The sequence below is a fragment of the Apis dorsata genome, unplaced genomic scaffold (assembly GCF_000469605.1).
Source record: "Apis dorsata unplaced genomic scaffold, Apis dorsata 1.3 scaffold_270, whole genome shotgun sequence".
Lineage (NCBI taxonomy): Eukaryota > Metazoa > Arthropoda > Insecta > Hymenoptera > Apidae > Apis > Apis dorsata.
This window is the reverse complement of record NW_006263548.1, coordinates 450256-468478: the sequence shown is the minus strand read 5'-3', so window position 1 is coordinate 468478 and position 18223 is coordinate 450256. Positions and strand designations below refer to the sequence as shown.

Sequence of the window (18223 nt, the reverse complement as noted above, 5' to 3'; positions counted from 1 at the left end):
GAGAGAGAGAGAGAGAGAGAGAGAGAGAGAGAGAATGGCGAACCAAAGAAAGAAAAAAAATAAAAATCGGAGGTTCGTATTCTCTACACATCTTCCTATTTCCCCCTTTCCTACTTCCAAATGTTGAAAACATTTTTAGATCAATGGATGTTGTCAATGTATGCGCCCATTTAGATTTGCAAATTCATTTTGCTAAATGTCGATTTACAAAATCGATGGATCGATGGAAAGACGCACCGCAAAATAAATAATATTAAAAAAAAAAATACAAGACTTGGAAACGCTGAAGCAGCTTGGCCCTTCCTAATAATGCTTTAATGAGACGTTGATAATAAGTACATTTCACAATCATCTTATCATTGGTATCAGCGTTGCGGATATTTAGACGTCAGGAAATTCGATGTTTCGAAATAAAAATATGCGATCGAACGTTGTATATATATTGTTTACAATTGCATATAACCTTATATCTCACTTCCTTTTCCTCATTTTTTCATAATAATTTTTATATATTTTCGAATAGATACATATCTATCATATCACGACGAAGGTAAAATAGTTCTATAGGATCTTTATCTTAAAGTTTTATTTTGAAAAGAAAATTTCACAAAACTTTCTATGTACCAAAATAAAACTAAGAAAATATAAATAAAGGGACCAAAAATATTTTTAAACCGAATTTATTTCATGATAAATCGTACGATAAATTATCAAAAGAAAAAAATATTTTTTTAAAAAGAAATGTTTAATATCCACTTTGAATATTTTAAAATATTGTATATTTTCTCATCTCAATTTTTAGAAATATGTACTTATCATGTGGCAGCACTTGCTGTGCACTTTTGATAAGTTATATTGTTCGATATTATCAACTGAAGCTCAATACTTGCTACAAAAATTTGTTACACTTACCTCTAATCTCTAAAATATCAATTATCATGGCGTCTATGTTTGAAATCCTTTTTCCGCCTTCTAAATTGTTGCAGCAATTATCTAATGATCTAATCACAAAAGAAAATAAAAAATTTAAAATAAATGTATCAAATGTATTTACAAAAATAATTATATTGAAATAAGACAAAAATCAACCTAAAATTTCATCTTTGAAATCTGTTGTATTTGCCAATCTAAATAAATCGATAAAAAAAAATAATTTAATTTCAAAAGATCAATTATGATAATAAATATGTTATTAATTGAATATTATTATATAATAAAAAAATATAGTTTTGGAAAGTAAAGTAAATATGCACCAGAAAAATTACACATGGCACGAAGAGAAACGACGTCTAAACACTACAAATGTCGACACAATAATGAAATCTTGCGTCGTTATGCCTATTGAATTTCAAATTGGAGAGGGGATAGTTTGGCAACATATCGTGTAAGCACGAATCACTAGAAAGATTGTGGTAAGAAATATTTTCAGTAAGAAATATTTTCAGTGAGAAATATTTTATATTTTATATATTTTCAGTTTTATATATTTTCAGAACATTTTTTTTTTTAAGTATACATAACAAATGCATAAATATATAAATAAAAAAAAGACAAAAAATGCGTCTTAATTTAATTCAATGAAATTGATCGTAATAAATAAAAGACAATATTACATACCTATATCTAATAAAGTTATGTTTTCGATAAAAAAAATTATAATAGTTATGTGTTAAAATTTTTTACAAATATGTATAAAGAAAAACTAAATGCAAACGGCACGATAAACTATGTTTGGTCATTTGTAAATGTGATTCTTTCGAAATAATAAAAAATTTTACAATAAATTATCATTAAACAACGAAGTATTAATTATAAAAAGTTAACAATAGTCTATAAATTATATCAATAAAAATTTTGCAAATATCACGCACTTTTATCGATCCGAAAACAACACATCCTGTCACGATTTTTAATAACTGAATAACGTCACATACTAATTGCTTATTGGCTTTTCTTATTGGCTAAAGCAATGATACGAATTTATATAATATTTTCTTCTATTCAAAACTGCACCGAAAATAAAAATATCATATAATATGCATTAATTATATATTTAATTATATAAAATAATTTAAAGAATAAAGGGAAATAAATTATATAAATAAATTTTAATATTTTATTCTTGTTATATTTTTAATATTATAGAAATCTATGATTTAAATTTATATATTATGCAATATAATATAAAAATATATGATTTTATTTTTAAAAAAATAATCGAAAGAATAATAAATAAATTAATTTTAATATTTTATTCTTGTTATATTTTTAATAAAATAGAATAAAAATATTAAAATTAATTTATTTATTATTCTTTTAATTATTTTTTTAAAAACAAAATTATGTATTTTTTTATTATTTAAATAATAAAATATAATTTGAAATATTCGAAAATAAAATAAATATACTGAAATTTTTCTATATTATATGTATGTATATATTATATATATAATATAGTACAGTTAGAAATTAGTAAAAGTAAAAAGTAATTATAATAAAGTATAGTTATAGTAAAGATAATATATGCGTTCGGTGCGACATCTTGTTTATTTTACTACATCTTGTGTAGTAGTGAGTTTAGAAGTGATTTTAATGAGTGTCGGAATCTTCATTTAATTGACGATATTTTTAAATTGAAAAAAAAGTTTTAAATAGCCGTATGTATATCTAACTATTTTATATCTATCTTCTTACAATATTTTTAAAAAATATTTAACATTCTGAAAGAAATAGAAATATAAAATATTTAAAATTCTAACCTATAATTGTAATTCAAAAACGAAATTTTTAAAGAAAAATTAATATTATAATTCAATTTTTTTAATATTAAATATCATTATTATCATTATTAGTAAGTTATTTATATTTTTTATCTGATAGGATGACAAAATTTATTTCAATTTCCAATGGAGAATATAAACAAAGTGCAACTGTTAGAATGGAAAAGACCAGACGAAGTAATGCAGTTGCATCGTCTAAAAATGAAAAAACGTGCACTTCAAGCACGTATAAATAATACACGCATTAACAGAGAAAATTCAAAATTAGGATCTACTCAAAAAACAATTGAAAATAAACAAAATATTGAATCTAACGAATGTGTAGGTCAAAAGAGAAAAAATCCTTTTGCTAAGGATGAAATAAAAAATAAAAAATTGAATGTAACATCTCCAGAATTGGAAACTAGTAATGATAATACATTATTTGAATTATTAAAACTTAAAACTCCTAAAAAAAATAAAATTGAGAATTTAATGCTTGATTGTCCATTAACATTCAGTAATGCATTTCTACAATTGGAAACAAATAAGAATATTCTGGATTCAGAAATTCCAAAAGGAGAAAAATATATTCCAATGGATTGGACTTTAAAAACTAAAATGAGATTTATGTCCCCAAAACCATTTCCATGGAATTGTAAATTGAAAACTAGCGAAGAAGCATCGGGTACTACTGGTTTTGTAAGATGTTTGGATATTAGTGAACAAGATTCAACTTTAGATACTAGTCCAAATGCAAGGTAATTTTTATAATATTTTGTTTTATATATTTTAATTCAATAGAAAAGATAGATCAATTGATTAAAATATCTATTGACCAGATTGCACAGATGTTGTTTAATATGGCAACATCCTTCATTACCATGGTTAGAATTATTTCCTCGCTCTGCTGGCAAAGTGAGTGCAAATTTAACAAGTAATACAACAATAGTAAACAATATAGCCATCAAAGAAGCTTTATATAAAGAATGGAGTGAAAGTTTTAGATCTCTTTTTCATTTATTAAGAGCACGGCAATGTCCATATTTTTATGTGTGTGCAAACAATTTTACTGTATTATTCCGTGCTGCTGGAATATGTGGAATTTCTGAAGCTCATGCACTTTTGACACCTACAACACGTGGTTTTAGAGAATCTCTGAAACAAGAAGGTATAAAAAATATATATATATATATAATATATTGGAAAAATTTCATATTATTTTATTATCTTTTTATAGAAATTGAATATACAATGCCTTTGAAAAAAGATTCTAAACGACGATCAGATACAATTGATTCAGGATGTGACACTGTGGATTCAACATTATCAAATACATCAAACTTTACTGAGAATGAAAATCCTGATGATGAAGAAGATCAAACACAAGATGAATGGTTGGAAAGTTTAGGAGTTGAAAATTCTGAAATTCGTAAAATTAATAATTCTCAGGTAATTTTCAAATACATGCAATTTTGTTTTACACAGTATTTATAAATATATAATTTCATTGCAGGCAAGAATAACATTAGAAAAACAAACTGAAATAGATAATATGAAACAATCTCTTATTTTTGTAAAAGGTGTTGATGCACAAGCTTTATTTAATTTTTTAATTAATTGTAAATCTGCCATTACAACAAGTGGTCCTTTGGCAGGTGTGCCTCCAACTCTTCTCTCACCAGTAGCTTTTCATGGTGCAACTTTAAAACCAATTAAGGTATCATACTTTAATATTTAATATTTAATATTTATATTTATAAAAATAATAATAAATAATATAAATATTTATAATAATATAATATAAATTGAAAATTATTTTCATTTTTAAAGGTTAAAGAAAGTACAGTTCGTGTTGACAAAGAAAGATATTTTTCTTTGGAATTAAAAGGACCACTTTTGCCTCATGTGTTGCCTTCTCTTTGTTTTTTAATGAAATCTAGCCAGCTAGAACAATATTCTGCCAGTTGTGCACAGTTAGGTTCGACAACTTCATTTTCAGCAATGAAACAGAAATTTGGTATATATATATGTATATATATATTTTTTTCCAAAATTATGATTTTTTTTTTGTAATACAAATATTATAAAGAACTAATAATTTTTTTTTTCACAGAACAAACGGAATCCAAAAATGTACCAATTCCAGAATATGTTTTTGGCAAAGAAAATTTGAGCGATTGTGGATTTAATAGTGAATTATTAAAACATTTTTGTAGTCCTGATCCAGCCTATGTTCAAATTATAGAAAATATTAAATTTTCAAATAATTTGTATACATGGTCTTGACAAATAATTGTTAATGTTAAAAGCAGAGCTTAATCAGTTATGCTTAAATTTTAATTTAAGAAAAAGAAATATTTTGTATTTTTACTTTTGTAAATAATTTTAAATGTTATGATAATATAATTTATTTTCAAATTAATTATTAATTAATAATATTAATTCAAATGAAAATAATTAATTGATTTTAAGATTAAAAATTAATATTAATTTTAACATATTTATATAACGAATTAATAAAAATTATGAAAATGCCTTATCATAATTATCATGTGTAATTATAATAATAACATTTTTTATTATTGTTGATATTAAATTTTATATATTGACTAAAATAATGATAAAATATAAATTATAAATAAAAATTATAATAAAAATAAAATTATATCAATGTATTTATTTTTCTAGAATTGTTTATTTAAAGAAATTTAATCAGCTGTGCAATAAATATTTTAAAATTAATTAAAGAAATTTTTATTTAGTTTATTTTTAGATATGTACTAACATTTATTATCTACAATTATTTAAATTAATAAATTATATAATTTTTAGATAACATATATATATTATTTCAATCTTTTAAATTACTATAACTTTTTAACTATTCGATACAAATTACATTTTTTTCCTATGTAAAATATTTTTTAATAACAAAATATTATAATTGTTATAAAATTGTTCTTACTTTTTATGTTTTATTATATTTTATTTTTTTTATTTTTCTTATTTATTTCTTTAACTTCATAGAACAAACTAGATTTATAAATATATTCATAATAATAATTCATTAGAGACAAATTTTCGAACGGGGGCGCGACGAAGGTGGGGTTCATGGATGGACTACCCCTAAAAATAACGAATCGATATTCGCTCGCTGCCCCCGAATTGGTCGCCCGGTCACCTCGAGCGTGAACAATCAATTATATATTGTAATAAGATATTGTTTTATTTATTTTTCCATATTTAATTTAATATATAAATATAAAAATATCTCTTCACTACTTGGCGATAAAATTCAAGTTTCTCTCATTTAATTTCAATTATATCATTCAAGATTTCAAATTTGATGAAAGAGATTTTTTTTAAAATTATATTAATACATGAATCTAGATATAGGAATTGAATACGACTATTATAATTTACGCGTACGTATGTAGGTTCGCATCAAATATGAGCGTCTACATAAATGTGATGATTACGTCAGTGCCCATTGCAGTCAGTGTTCATCGTATTGCGATATTCTTTAACGAGCAGTTATATGTTCCAAGGTCTTTTATACGAGTTTACTTTTTGAATCGAATAATGCATCGATAATATTGCCCTCGAGGACTTTGTTGAAAAACGATACTCGTATACCAAAAATCTTCTTTGTCATCCATTTGAAAATTGGCTTTTCCTCCAATTTAAAGCCGAATTTCTTTACGATAGCATCTTATCAAACCATTAAAAACATTTTAAATCCTTCATTGTAAATTGAGAATAAAATGAAAAAAAAGAAGGAATATGATACACATAAAAATAAATAAAATATAATTAGTTTTGAATATCAGCCAAAATGAAAAATTTTAATTGCTGAATAATCATTCCGTTTTTAAAAAACACTATGATTTGTATTTATAATAATACGATATTTTACAATATTCGTTGAAATACTAAAGAGGTCATGAAATGTAATATGTGGGATAAAATTTTTCTCGAGAGTGAAACAAGCTCGAATCTGAAATACGAAAAAAAAAGCATGGTTAGGGCGGTGTAGAGAGGCAGAGGGGAAAGTCCCTTCTCGCGAACGTCCGATCAGGCCTGCCGAGAAGCAACCCTCGTACATAGGAGGGTTCAGGGTGGATAAAGCTGCTGGATACGTAGGGGGTAAGGGATTCGCGCGAGGGGAGGGGGCCACGGGCGGGGGAGGAAGAATGTATGGTCGTGTTGGTGTTGCGCGTGTTTTACACTGAACCGAACTGAAGCTAGTAGAACGGCGAAAGAGAAACAAACGCTTCGACCTGACGCGTTGCGCGGAACGAGGATAGAGATACGGACAAAGAGAGAGAAGTACGCGGAGGAACGAAGAGCGAGGTAGACGATAAAAGTGCGCGTAGAAACGAGACAGAGGTGAGAAAGATACGTGGGAGTGTAAGAGCGAGAGAGTGCGAGCGAGAACGATAGAAGGATCGCGATATGAGAGGAGAAAGAGAGAGAATCTCTCTCCCCATGATGTACGTATACATCCTGGTCCCTTATTCCCTGTACGTGCAAAGGGGGTTTCGAGAGGCTAGCAACGGTGGAGCCACGACAACGAGCTACAACCACGACGGCGAACACGACTACTACGACACCGCGTGGGGGTTGCACGAAGACCCCCTGGTGGGGTTCTGGCTGCCGACCCCACAGTCCCCCGCTGGAAATGATATCAGTCGCGACTCGGTCGAGGGAGCCCCAGCACGTGCCGTGCCCCTCGCAGAGTGAGCCCAATAGCTTGCTCAATACCACACTTGGTGTACGTTCCTCGCGTATGCTTTTTTTTGTTCGCGATCCGGTGTTCTCGCTCGAAATTTCTTATTTCGGGGAACGAATGAAATAAGGGTGTAAGTAACATACGTACGGTGGTTGTGAAAAAAAGGAACAAGTGAAAACTTGCGAAGGTGTATTTTAACCTTACCTTCCTTCTTGGACCGTGGTCGCCTGATTGATCTCTTGCTGCTATTTTTAATCTCACGAGACTTTAATCGTCTTTTAACTTTTTATCGTCAAAGGTGAGTGAATATGAAGAAAATAGAAAAAAATATTTATGGTTAGGGTATATTTTACTCAGTATCGTTCTATTTCTAATTTAAGGCTTGTTCAACAAATCGCTAAATATAGTTGTACTTTGACAGTGATCTTTTGATCAATTATCGATTCGAATCGGTGAAGGAACTTTTCACAAGGGTGAAATGACATTGTCGATTAAGTATTTGCACTGGCTCGATCGAGCTTAAGACTTCGTACGACATCTGTAGGCTAAGTTAGAATCGTAACAGTTTGTACCTTTTTCTCTTTCTGTTTACCATAACCCATCATACATTGGAACGGTGCGATGATTCTATTAACTTGTTCCTAATAGCTTCATGAAGCGAATGATCGTAGCTGATCACATAATTGACTGCGAATGCACTTGTACGACATCTACGACATGTCCTGTTAAAACTGTAACTCCTTTCGTTTCTCGTATTCGAGAATCGATGATATCGAAGATCATGTTGTCGAAATTTTATCGTAAAATAATGAAATTCGCGAAGGAAAAATACACGCGAGATTACATTTAAATATATTTTTGTACAAACTTTTTAAATTGATTTAATCAATCGTAACGATAGACCCTCGATGTTTCTATTTTTGTAGAATAACAATCTTGAAATAGATTTCGATACCTCGATTTTTAAAGCGTTAAAATTGTTTCGATTATTTTCTAGTATTCGATTTGTTTATCTTTTCTTATGTACTAGTCGTATCGAGATCAACTCGAAAATGCTTGTTCGATTTGTCGATGCTAAGAACAGAAGATTTTTTAATAAAAAGGACAGTCGTATTAATGCTTCTATATCTGTGCACACGTTCTCGAGACGCGACGACAAGGCGCGGGTATTAATAGAGTCGACGTTAGGACGGGGCACACGGTTTAAACCGACTCTTTGCTCTCTTGATCTTCGGCGTTCTAGAGCGCTCTAACCAGCCACGGGAGATCTTGTGCATTCTTGGATACCTTAGTCACGCGAATCAGTGACCTCGATACGTAATTTCAAATAAACCGTAATGAATAAGTATTGTCATACGCGTAATATTCTGAATTTTATGAAATTGAATATTTTCGATTGCTTAACAGTTATCGACCGCTTTTATAAATGTGTATAGGTTAAAATGATAAATTTTGAATAAGCAATTTTGTTGATTTAAAATAAATATTTTTTTATTTGATGAAAATGTAACATTTATTATAATATTTTAATATATGAGCAAAATACAAAAGTGATACGAAAATAATTCGTTAGTGAAAATTTCTGCTTCTGTTCACGCTGTTATTTTCGTAACTCGTTGAGTGGATAGTTTTAGTATGTTTATTATACTTGTACGAGGATACAGATGGTACATCGAATATAGTCACAAGTTATTCGAATGTGAATGAAATTTTCCTTGAAATAGTAATTCTTTTCATTAATAATTTTATTTCATAAATAATATTGCTAATAAAAAATTATTTTTGTCATTTAAATCGTTTTTTTATAAAAATATAAAATATAATGTAGAACTACCTAACCTAAATCCAATGTTTGAAATTTAAATTTAATTTTTATAATTTTAAGCAAGAAACATTACTTTTATATGTGTTTAATAATATTTCGATAACTTTATCTTCATAATGTGTATCTAAAATGATTACGCACACCTGATATCAATTGTTTTTTTTATCACAGTGTTATATATATCGAATTATTAATGAAATCTTTCAATATATGATTAAAACTGTAAAATTATTAAAGATTGTATCTATTATTAAAAATGGACAAATTATGATTATCTTAAACAAATGTAAATGAATTTATAAAAATATAAGTTGAACTTTGTTATTAAGCTATCTTCTTATTGCGTGCACCTATTTGCTACGTAATCAATGCACATATTAGATATACTGTACGTGTTTTTCAAGAATAATTTTACGTCAATGTTTCATCTTGATGAATATTTGTTTCATTTGTATCTTTACCTTATTTAGGTAAAGATTACCTAATTAATTTATATAGCACAAATCATAGTATAAATTATATAGCTAAAAATAGTATACAAGTATATAAATGTCATAAATTTGATATTATTTAATAATATGTAAATATTATTTTGATATTATTTTAATATATTTTATATAATGTTAGAATTTTGAGTTATATAATAAAAAAAAATTGATTTTCAAAAACTAAAAAATAATTTTAAATAATTTTCGCGTGATTGTAATTCGTTGAACTTTTATATCATTTAAAATTAATAATAATACATATTAGATATATACATTTTAATGATATTGATGTTTTGTGTTTTTGATGAATAACTAGATAACTAATAAGAATATTTATTAATCAAACATATATTATTTTAGCCTTGTGAAATTTTTATCTTGTTTTTTTTTTACATATGAAAATATCTCGACAATAAAATTTATCTTAAATTGATAATATTAAATAACTCACTTTTTATCAATTTTATCATATTTTCAGAATGAAGAAAAAAATAATTAAATTTTATCATTAGTGACAATTTATCTATTTACAATATATTATATAAATGTATTTAATTTTCAAATATTCAACTTGAAATTTTAATCGTATGATAAATGAATTTAATTTTATTATTTTATTAATTATAATTTTAATAATGCTTCTTTTTTTATTTATTTTCCACACAAAAAATACTAGTAAAGAATTAAATCCCTATGACATTATATTGTTACTTCACATTTCTTAGTATCTTTTTCTTCGTAGTTAGACAAGTATATGTGGTGTGTGTGTGTGTGTGTGTGTGTGTGTGTGTGTGTGTGTGTGTGTGTGTGTGTGTGTCTTTTCTCTCTTTTTCTGTCGCCAAAAAGAAGCATGTTTAAAATTTTCTCCCAAGAAGAACACGACCATCCTCGATCACGCAGAGGGGGCCGTTTTCTCTCTGTAGATGGTCGTCGATTTTCATGGTCCCCCTTCGTGTGACGTAGCTTCGAAACGAAAGGGAAAAAAGGGTGCGACACACGAGCCTAGCCCCTTGGCAAATGCGTGACGGGGTCCACCAACGAAATTATGGATCGGACCTAGCCATGCACGTCTGCGCATGACCACCGCTAGATCGCTCTGCCCTTCTTCAGCCCACTTTCCACTACATTCCCGTGTATCCATACATCTAACTGTGCATCCTCCCTATGACCACGTATTTCACTAGCCTAGCTTTCTTCCCTAGTTCCATTTTATTTCACGCGATATAAATAACAACGTTACGCCGGATATCGTATTGCGATCGTATTTAAATTGTGAGTTTCTCTATTTGATAATTTCGCAATGTCTTTTTATTCGTTTCTGTTTTTACCTGATTCAAATATATATACAATTTCATTTCGCTTCTCGCGATCGTTGTAAGTTTTTCTTTTTCTATTTTATTTTTTCTTATTGTGAAGTTATACATAATTATAATTCCATCTTAATTTTTTTTATCATGATATTGAATCATGATTGAATGTTATTTTAAATAAAATTTTCTTCTTTATTTCATTTGATAATTTTATAATTTTTTTTTTTTTTTCATAATTGAATAAGAAGATATGTAATTTTATTTCACTTTTTACGATTATTCTTCGATTTTTTCTACTTTTTTTTATCCTGACTTTAAACATAATTTTGACATAATTTTTCTTATCATGCTGTTAAATGTTTCTTTATTTTAATATTCTCTTCATTTAATCCAGAAAATTTATGATTTTTTTCGTTCTTTTTATCTGATAAAACGAGAAGATATGTAACCTCACTTTATTTTTTGCGATCCCTTTCTTTTTTTATATTTTTTTTCTTATTTTATAATTCTGATTTTTATGTAATTTTTTCTTTCTTTTCTTTATTGAGTGTATTTTTTGTATTTTAAATATAATTCTATTTAAATTTCTTTGAAAATTTTGTATATTGACATCTTCTATTTCTTAATTTTTTCTTCATAGAATCGATTTTTTGTTTTTTTTTATCTTATCTTACAATTACATAATTGAATCCTTGTTTTTTCCTTTCGACTTTGTATCCTCCATAGTAAATGATTTTTTATTTTTATATTCATTCGTATGCAGCGTATATGCGTGAAAATGTATGTAACTCGAAATAATATTTGAATAAATGTATAAGTAATATTTTGCCATATATCAATTAACTTAAAAAGAGAATTAGCAAAATAATCTTTTCAGTTTCATTAAATAGAATTAATTAATAATGAAATTACGAATTTAATTAAATTTTTGAATAATTATTCCAATTTCAACAATGCAATAAAAATTTTTTCTTTCTTTTTCTCTTTGTCAAATTTTTTTCGTAATAAATACTTACAAACAATTACAATAGTGATAATAAATTATTGTTGATTTTAATTATCGTTCATGAACTTCGTGAATTTTGCGAACGCTTAAACTGCACGAATATCACGTGCACACGTGAGTGTCATATACCAACATTGTTAGACTTTGTCGCATGTGTATAACAATAAGAAGCGAACTATTATATAAATATCTCGACACAAAGGATTCGAATAATTGCGTGGAACGTGTGAAATGAACTGATGTTTCAATGTCAGTATCAATGTACAAGTATGATTCAATTATGATATAACACTTACAAATACGAATGAAATATTTTCCTGATATTGATTGTGAATTTCAGTCGTTGCTCGATTCGATGTATTTGTACTTTCTCGAAGATATCTGTATCTTATATTGATTAAAATAATGGAGAATAAAATCGAAATTTTCAAAATAATTGACATACAAATGTTATGCAAATTTATTTGTGAATATATCCATTCATAACTTTATGTGTTGAATAAAATTTTGGGCAGATTCTTTTTTAATATTGCTCAAAATAATTTACATAAAACGATCGTTAATTAATAAAGGTAAATATTAAACATATAAAATAAAGTATATGATATTGATGAATATAAATATATTATTTATGAATATATCCATTTAATTAATAATCAATAATTAATTAACAAAATTTTATGCAATACTTTATTGTTGTTAACGAATCATTAATTTTTTCAGATAGATTCTTCCTAATATCGCTAAAAATAATTTATAAGAAACGATTATTATTGAATATATATTTTTTTTATCAATTAGTAGATAAAATTCTAAAAAAAGTTTCATGCGCATGAACATGCATTCTTTATTTCATAGACAACACTGGACACGTCACAATAATGGGTGAAAAGACATTTAACCTCACGTGGAACAATCATCTAGCCAACTTGTCTGGATTATTCGAAGGATTGTACAAAAGTGGTTCCTTGACAGACACAACGTTAGCTTGTCAAGATGGAATGTTGAGGGCGCATAGATTGGTCTTGGCTGCGTGTAGTCCTTATTTCGAAAGAGTCTTCAAAGAACATTACGGTGAACAGCCAATTCTTATTTTAAAAGGTAAACTCTAAAACATATAACATTTTGTTATCAACAAAAATTTTCATCATGAAATAAACTCAATAATTAATTCAATCAAATTCAAGAATTAACAAACTCACAAACTGTATCTATTAATACAATTTACATTTCGAATGAGCAGGTGTGGCAGTTGAAGAGATGGAATGTCTTCTGGACTTCATGTATCGCGGTTCGATCGACGTCGCCGAGGAGCATTTGCCCTCTTTGATCAAGACTGCGACGGATCTAGAGATCCGTGGCCTTTCTGGTGACCAGAGAAACCAAGAAAACAATCGCAGCCCTTACACAAGGGTCGAGACGCGAATGCAACGGTGTCACATAGAAGCGAGAGTTCACACGACAGAGTACATGAAGGAGCCGTCCGTGATTCCATTCTTGCCGAAACAGTCTTCCATAGAATCGTTAGAGGATCACATCAAGGTGGAGGAGATCGAGGTGGAAGACGATCCAATGGTGATTGACGGTCACGAGGATGCGTTCGACGAACCGTTGCATACCTCTGACACGCAAATCGTAAGCTGTAATCGAAGGATATTAATTAAAATTGCTTAAATTGGCTTGAATCGTAATAATTTGTTAAAAACCGATAATACATAATTTCCTCATTTCAGAGACGTATGCCGCCTCCTATGTATAAACGAGAGACGAGGTTCAAAGGTCAAAAAAGAGTTTCCGTGGGACGTTCGACGAGGAATAATGATATATTGGAATATAGATCGAAGGATCGCGTTATTTCGAAGGAAGATTCAACGAGGGAGAGTTACGAAGATTCGAGTGCGGTTAAATGCGAGTCGAATTTTAATAACGCTTCCTCAGATCCTACGGTACCGGATATACAGATGAACGACGACTTACAAGAACGAGATGAGAGTCTGGTACGATAAGATGATCATGATTGAAAATCATTCTCATTGGTATTTTAATTATTCATTGGTCTAATTTTGGCTAATCGATATTTATAATCAGGCAGGATGTGATATTGCGAACAAATTGATTGTGATAATAAGATTAATCTAAAATTAATCCGTGTAAATCATATTGTTGAAAATGACTTATATGACATAATTCAAAAATTTCTTTATTTAAATCTTCGATTGACAAATCAATTAAATCAATATTAAATAATTGAATTAATTGATTTCTTAATTGAAAGTTTAAAGTTGAAACGATAAAATAATTTTTGAACTATGCAAATCATTTTCAAAGAATTTGACTTACACTGATTAGCCTTTGAATCTTTCAATTGTTGCGTACGTTCTTGTAAGTTCAAAATCATTCTCTATTGGAAACGATTTTTCTTCATCATAACACTATTTTATTTTCAGGATTCTTCGAAGAGTATGGACGATAATTCAAGATTAAGTATGAAGAAAAAGGGCGATATATCTACGAAGAGATCAGGATTGAACGAAGGAAAAGAGACCAGGCCGATACAAACCAAGTCTGAAAAAGCTCAGTATAAACCTTTTTCCTGCGATCTTTGCACTTTGGCCTTCACGAGAGCTTCTCATCTGGCTAGACACAGAAGGGTTCACACAGGTGAACGACCTTTTGCCTGTAGTATTTGTCCACGAATGTTTGCTAGACAGGACAAGTTGAAGCAGCATTTGGACTCGCATTTACAATGGCCGAAGAGAAAGAATAACTTGTCGAGTTCCAGTTGTCAGTCGGTTTCCTCTGTACCTGGTAAAGCAAAAAGAGGTAGACCGAGAAAGGTTAGATGTATTTTCATAACATTTGCATAATATAATCAGTGATATGTAAATGTTTTCACGAATGACCCTAATTTTTCTTCAATTTTTTTTTTTTTATCTTTTTTCATTATTATGAATTGAAAAATATTAATGTAATAAAATTTATTATTATTTATAGAAAAGATATATTATTTATAGAAAATATATTATCATTTATAGAAAAGGAAAATTAATTTAGATTTAATAATAATACAAATATGCATTACAGGTGAATTTAGAACAGTCAGCCATGGAAGAAATTTTAAAATTTGGAGAATTCAGTTCTTTGTTAAACAAATCACACTCTGCGAATTCGGCAGAGAAGAATGAAGATTTAGCATCCATTGAAAATGAAGGGAAACTCAAGGAACAAGAAGAAGACATAGTGGAAGAAGGAAATGAGAATAAAGATAAAGATGCGAATAAAGACAAAGACAATTATGGGTGTCAGGTAGAAAACGGTCAAGATATTGTTTAAATAATTTCTCATTTCTTTTCGTACTTCTATAAAAAATATTTTTCTATGGGTAAGAAACCGTAATATGGTTAAAGAGTGATGAAAATTATCGAGCTTCTCGATCAACGATACGAATCAGGTACTTTTCTCGTTTTTTCTTTGTCCAAATAACTTTTAATAAAGAGGGACAAATTAATTAGAAATTTCATATTATATATACCATGGGATTAATTAGTTAAAAAGTTAATTAGTTAAAAAATTTTAAGTGCAATAATTTTTCTAATTTTCTATGTTTATTTTTTTTAAAGAAAATTAAAAGTTACATTTCATATTTATATAGCTAAGATAAATACGCAACGATATACTATATTAGAAACATTTTCACTATATACAATGCTAATTAGGTATTACATCGTTTCGAAACTTAAATGGAATGAAATTGTTGCGAAATGATTGTTACTCTTATACAAAATTTCAGCATATTTGTTTTACTTTCGTTCTTTATTATATACTTCATCGAAGTAGTTGAGATAATAACGAGATTTAATTTATACAAATAAAAACATGTAGGTATTTAGATTATCAATTCAATATGCAAAAAAATGCAATTAATTATTCGTAAGTCGTTCAAAATTATTTCGAAACTTAAAAGACAAGAATGAAAAATTTATTTGAATTTATGAAAATTTTATTGGTTATATGCAAGATGAGCGATTTCTATGAACAAAATATTATTTATTAAAGTATCAATAGAGAAATATAAATATGTTGATAGTTTTGTGCGGAAACAACAGAAATTGCAAAAAATTATAAAACAAATTTTTTTATTTTAAAAAAAGTTTATTTTTTTATGATTTATAAAAGTTGTTTAAAATGAATGAATCATTGCAATTGCATCATTTTACTTATTGATATTTTTTTAAGATAAATTTATCTTCATGGATATTTTTCTCATGGAATTTATCTTTTTTATTTCTAAATTTTTATTTAATATCTTTCCAAGTTTCAATTATCTGGGTATTTGCAAGTTTAGAATTAACAAAGTTATCGCTATAATTTAATATATTAAATGAACATAACCTGATTTCATATGTAATCTTCAAATATTTCTTCCATTCATCGTTTAACCTAGTCTAAACTCAAAGTTTTCATACAAAAAGACATATATCATTGGATTCTTTTTTTCATATCGAAAACTTAAAAACATTTTATTATAAGAATTATCATCTTGCACAAAATGAAACGAAACCTTGTCTTTTTTTTCGATAAAACTATTGCAACATGATTTAAATTTAGGTTTCATGATTTGTAAATCATAATTGTAATCATGTCTGTCTTCGATTTCCTCGCAAAGGCGAAATAATCTTACCAAATAATTTTTATCACGGCTTTTATATTTATTTATTTATTAAGATTCGTGGTATTCTTGTTATAGATTAAATAGAAATTTGTTCGAAAGAGTACCTGAAGCACCTACGTTAGATTACATGAATTAACTAACCGAGGGTGAATACAGGCCATATATAGGAAAAAATAATAAACAATCCTTATCTCCCATTTTTCGAGATGATTGTTTAGGTACTGATAAATCGGATTTTACGACGATCCATTACGTCGTTTAATACACGATATTTCTATCGTACGATAAGATTAGGAGATGAAATTTATGTTGAAAACTCGACCAAATTACTTAAGCTGGAAGACTGTGGTATGGTTTGCATTGTGAAACTGTTTAACTGATTCGAGTTATAGAATTCGTTCATGTTCTCATATTAATTATTAATTTAGGAGGAATATTTATATATATTTATTTTACGTTGTTCCTCTAATATAATAAACTTATAATTAAATAATTATGCAATATATGATTCTGGCACAAGAAAAATTTTATAAAGTTTACTTCATTTTGATTATTTTTATCGATAAAATGATTTATATTTGAACAGATGTTTTTAAATGTAGGCCTAAGATATGTTCGAATTATTTAAATGCCTAAAAAACTTTTTAAAACTTCATCATATTATATGAAAAAAAATAAATTTTTTTTTTCCAAATTTTCATACGAATATATACATATAACGTTAATAAACTTGTCGTTAAAATTAATTTTAAAATATATATTTCTCTGAACTTATTGCTATAAAAATTAAAGTTTACAGTTAAATGTACGACAGTGCAAACTACATCTATATAGATGAGGCTCAATCTCAGATTTTCAGAGCCGAGAAAAAATGTAGCTTCGAATATTTTGTTATACACGCGATTATAAATACTTCAAGTACAAATGTCCAAATATTAGAGTATACGTGTGCGTAAGTGTGCGTGCCTGTCGTACTATAAAATAAAAATGGAAAAAACAACAGTATGGTGAATAGCGTTCAAAAATTAGCCGGTGCAATTTTTTTTTTTTTGCATTCGTATGAAACTTGTTAATTTGTTTTTTTTTTTTTTTTTTCTTATTAGAAGTATAGCCTCTTAAAAATGATTTTCGATTGATCGACGTTTTCTTGTGTTCTTGTTTTTGTAATTTTATAAATAACTATTATAATTGCGCTTACATTTAACTGAATGAACTAATTCGATACTTAAAATATGGAACAATGTACATTTGTATTTACATTTGTATCTAGAAACACTATTATTTATTTGCATTGATTTGTCATTTCTATATCAATAGAAAATACAAATAATTTTTTTAATTTTTATATTTCTTTTACAAATAAGATAAGAAATAATCATCATTGTTTCCATGTTTTAAGAATGAAATAATAAATTTGTGTATATCGAA

The 18223-nt window shown here is 27.6% G+C and overlaps 2 protein-coding genes and 1 long non-coding RNA gene across 6 annotated transcripts; 2 read left to right on the top strand and 1 right to left on the bottom strand.

Annotated features, from left to right (window-relative positions):
• The first annotated feature begins 2497 nt into the window (after window positions 1-2497).
• Window positions 2498-5287, top strand: LOC102675274 (protein downstream neighbor of son homolog). Its single transcript, XM_006616767.2, has 7 exons — window positions 2498-2657; window positions 2881-3520; window positions 3602-3930; window positions 4000-4211; window positions 4276-4479; window positions 4593-4779; window positions 4876-5287. The coding sequence occupies exons 2-7, from the start codon at window positions 2907-2909 to the stop codon at window positions 5046-5048; spliced, it is 1719 nt and encodes a 572-aa protein (XP_006616830.1). The 5' UTR covers window positions 2498-2657; window positions 2881-2906; the 3' UTR covers window positions 5049-5287.
• On the bottom strand, window positions 3574-7835 carry LOC102675406. Its single transcript, XR_421944.2, has 2 exons — window positions 7699-7835; window positions 3574-3917 (listed from the first exon to the last, which is right to left on the bottom strand). It is a non-coding gene; the product is annotated as an uncharacterized LOC102675406 (long non-coding RNA).
• Window positions 7008-15500, top strand: LOC102675507 (zinc finger E-box-binding homeobox 1-like). 4 transcript variants are annotated; one of them, XM_006616770.2, is made up of 6 exons: window positions 7008-7792; window positions 12982-13224; window positions 13367-13758; window positions 13857-14069; window positions 14571-14960; window positions 15208-15500. In XM_006616770.2, the coding sequence occupies exons 2-6, from the start codon at window positions 13005-13007 to the stop codon at window positions 15454-15456; spliced, it is 1464 nt and encodes a 487-aa protein (XP_006616833.1). In that variant the 5' UTR covers window positions 7008-7792; window positions 12982-13004; the 3' UTR covers window positions 15457-15500. The 4 variants fall into 4 exon arrangements, with proteins under 4 accessions (XP_006616833.1, XP_006616831.1, XP_006616832.1 ...); XM_006616768.2 differs by having other exon boundaries at window positions 7013-7792; window positions 13857-14120; XM_006616769.2 differs by lacking the exon at window positions 7008-7792 and adding an exon at window positions 10614-11079 and having other exon boundaries at window positions 13857-14120.
• Window positions 15501-18223: the final 2723 nt, after the last annotated feature.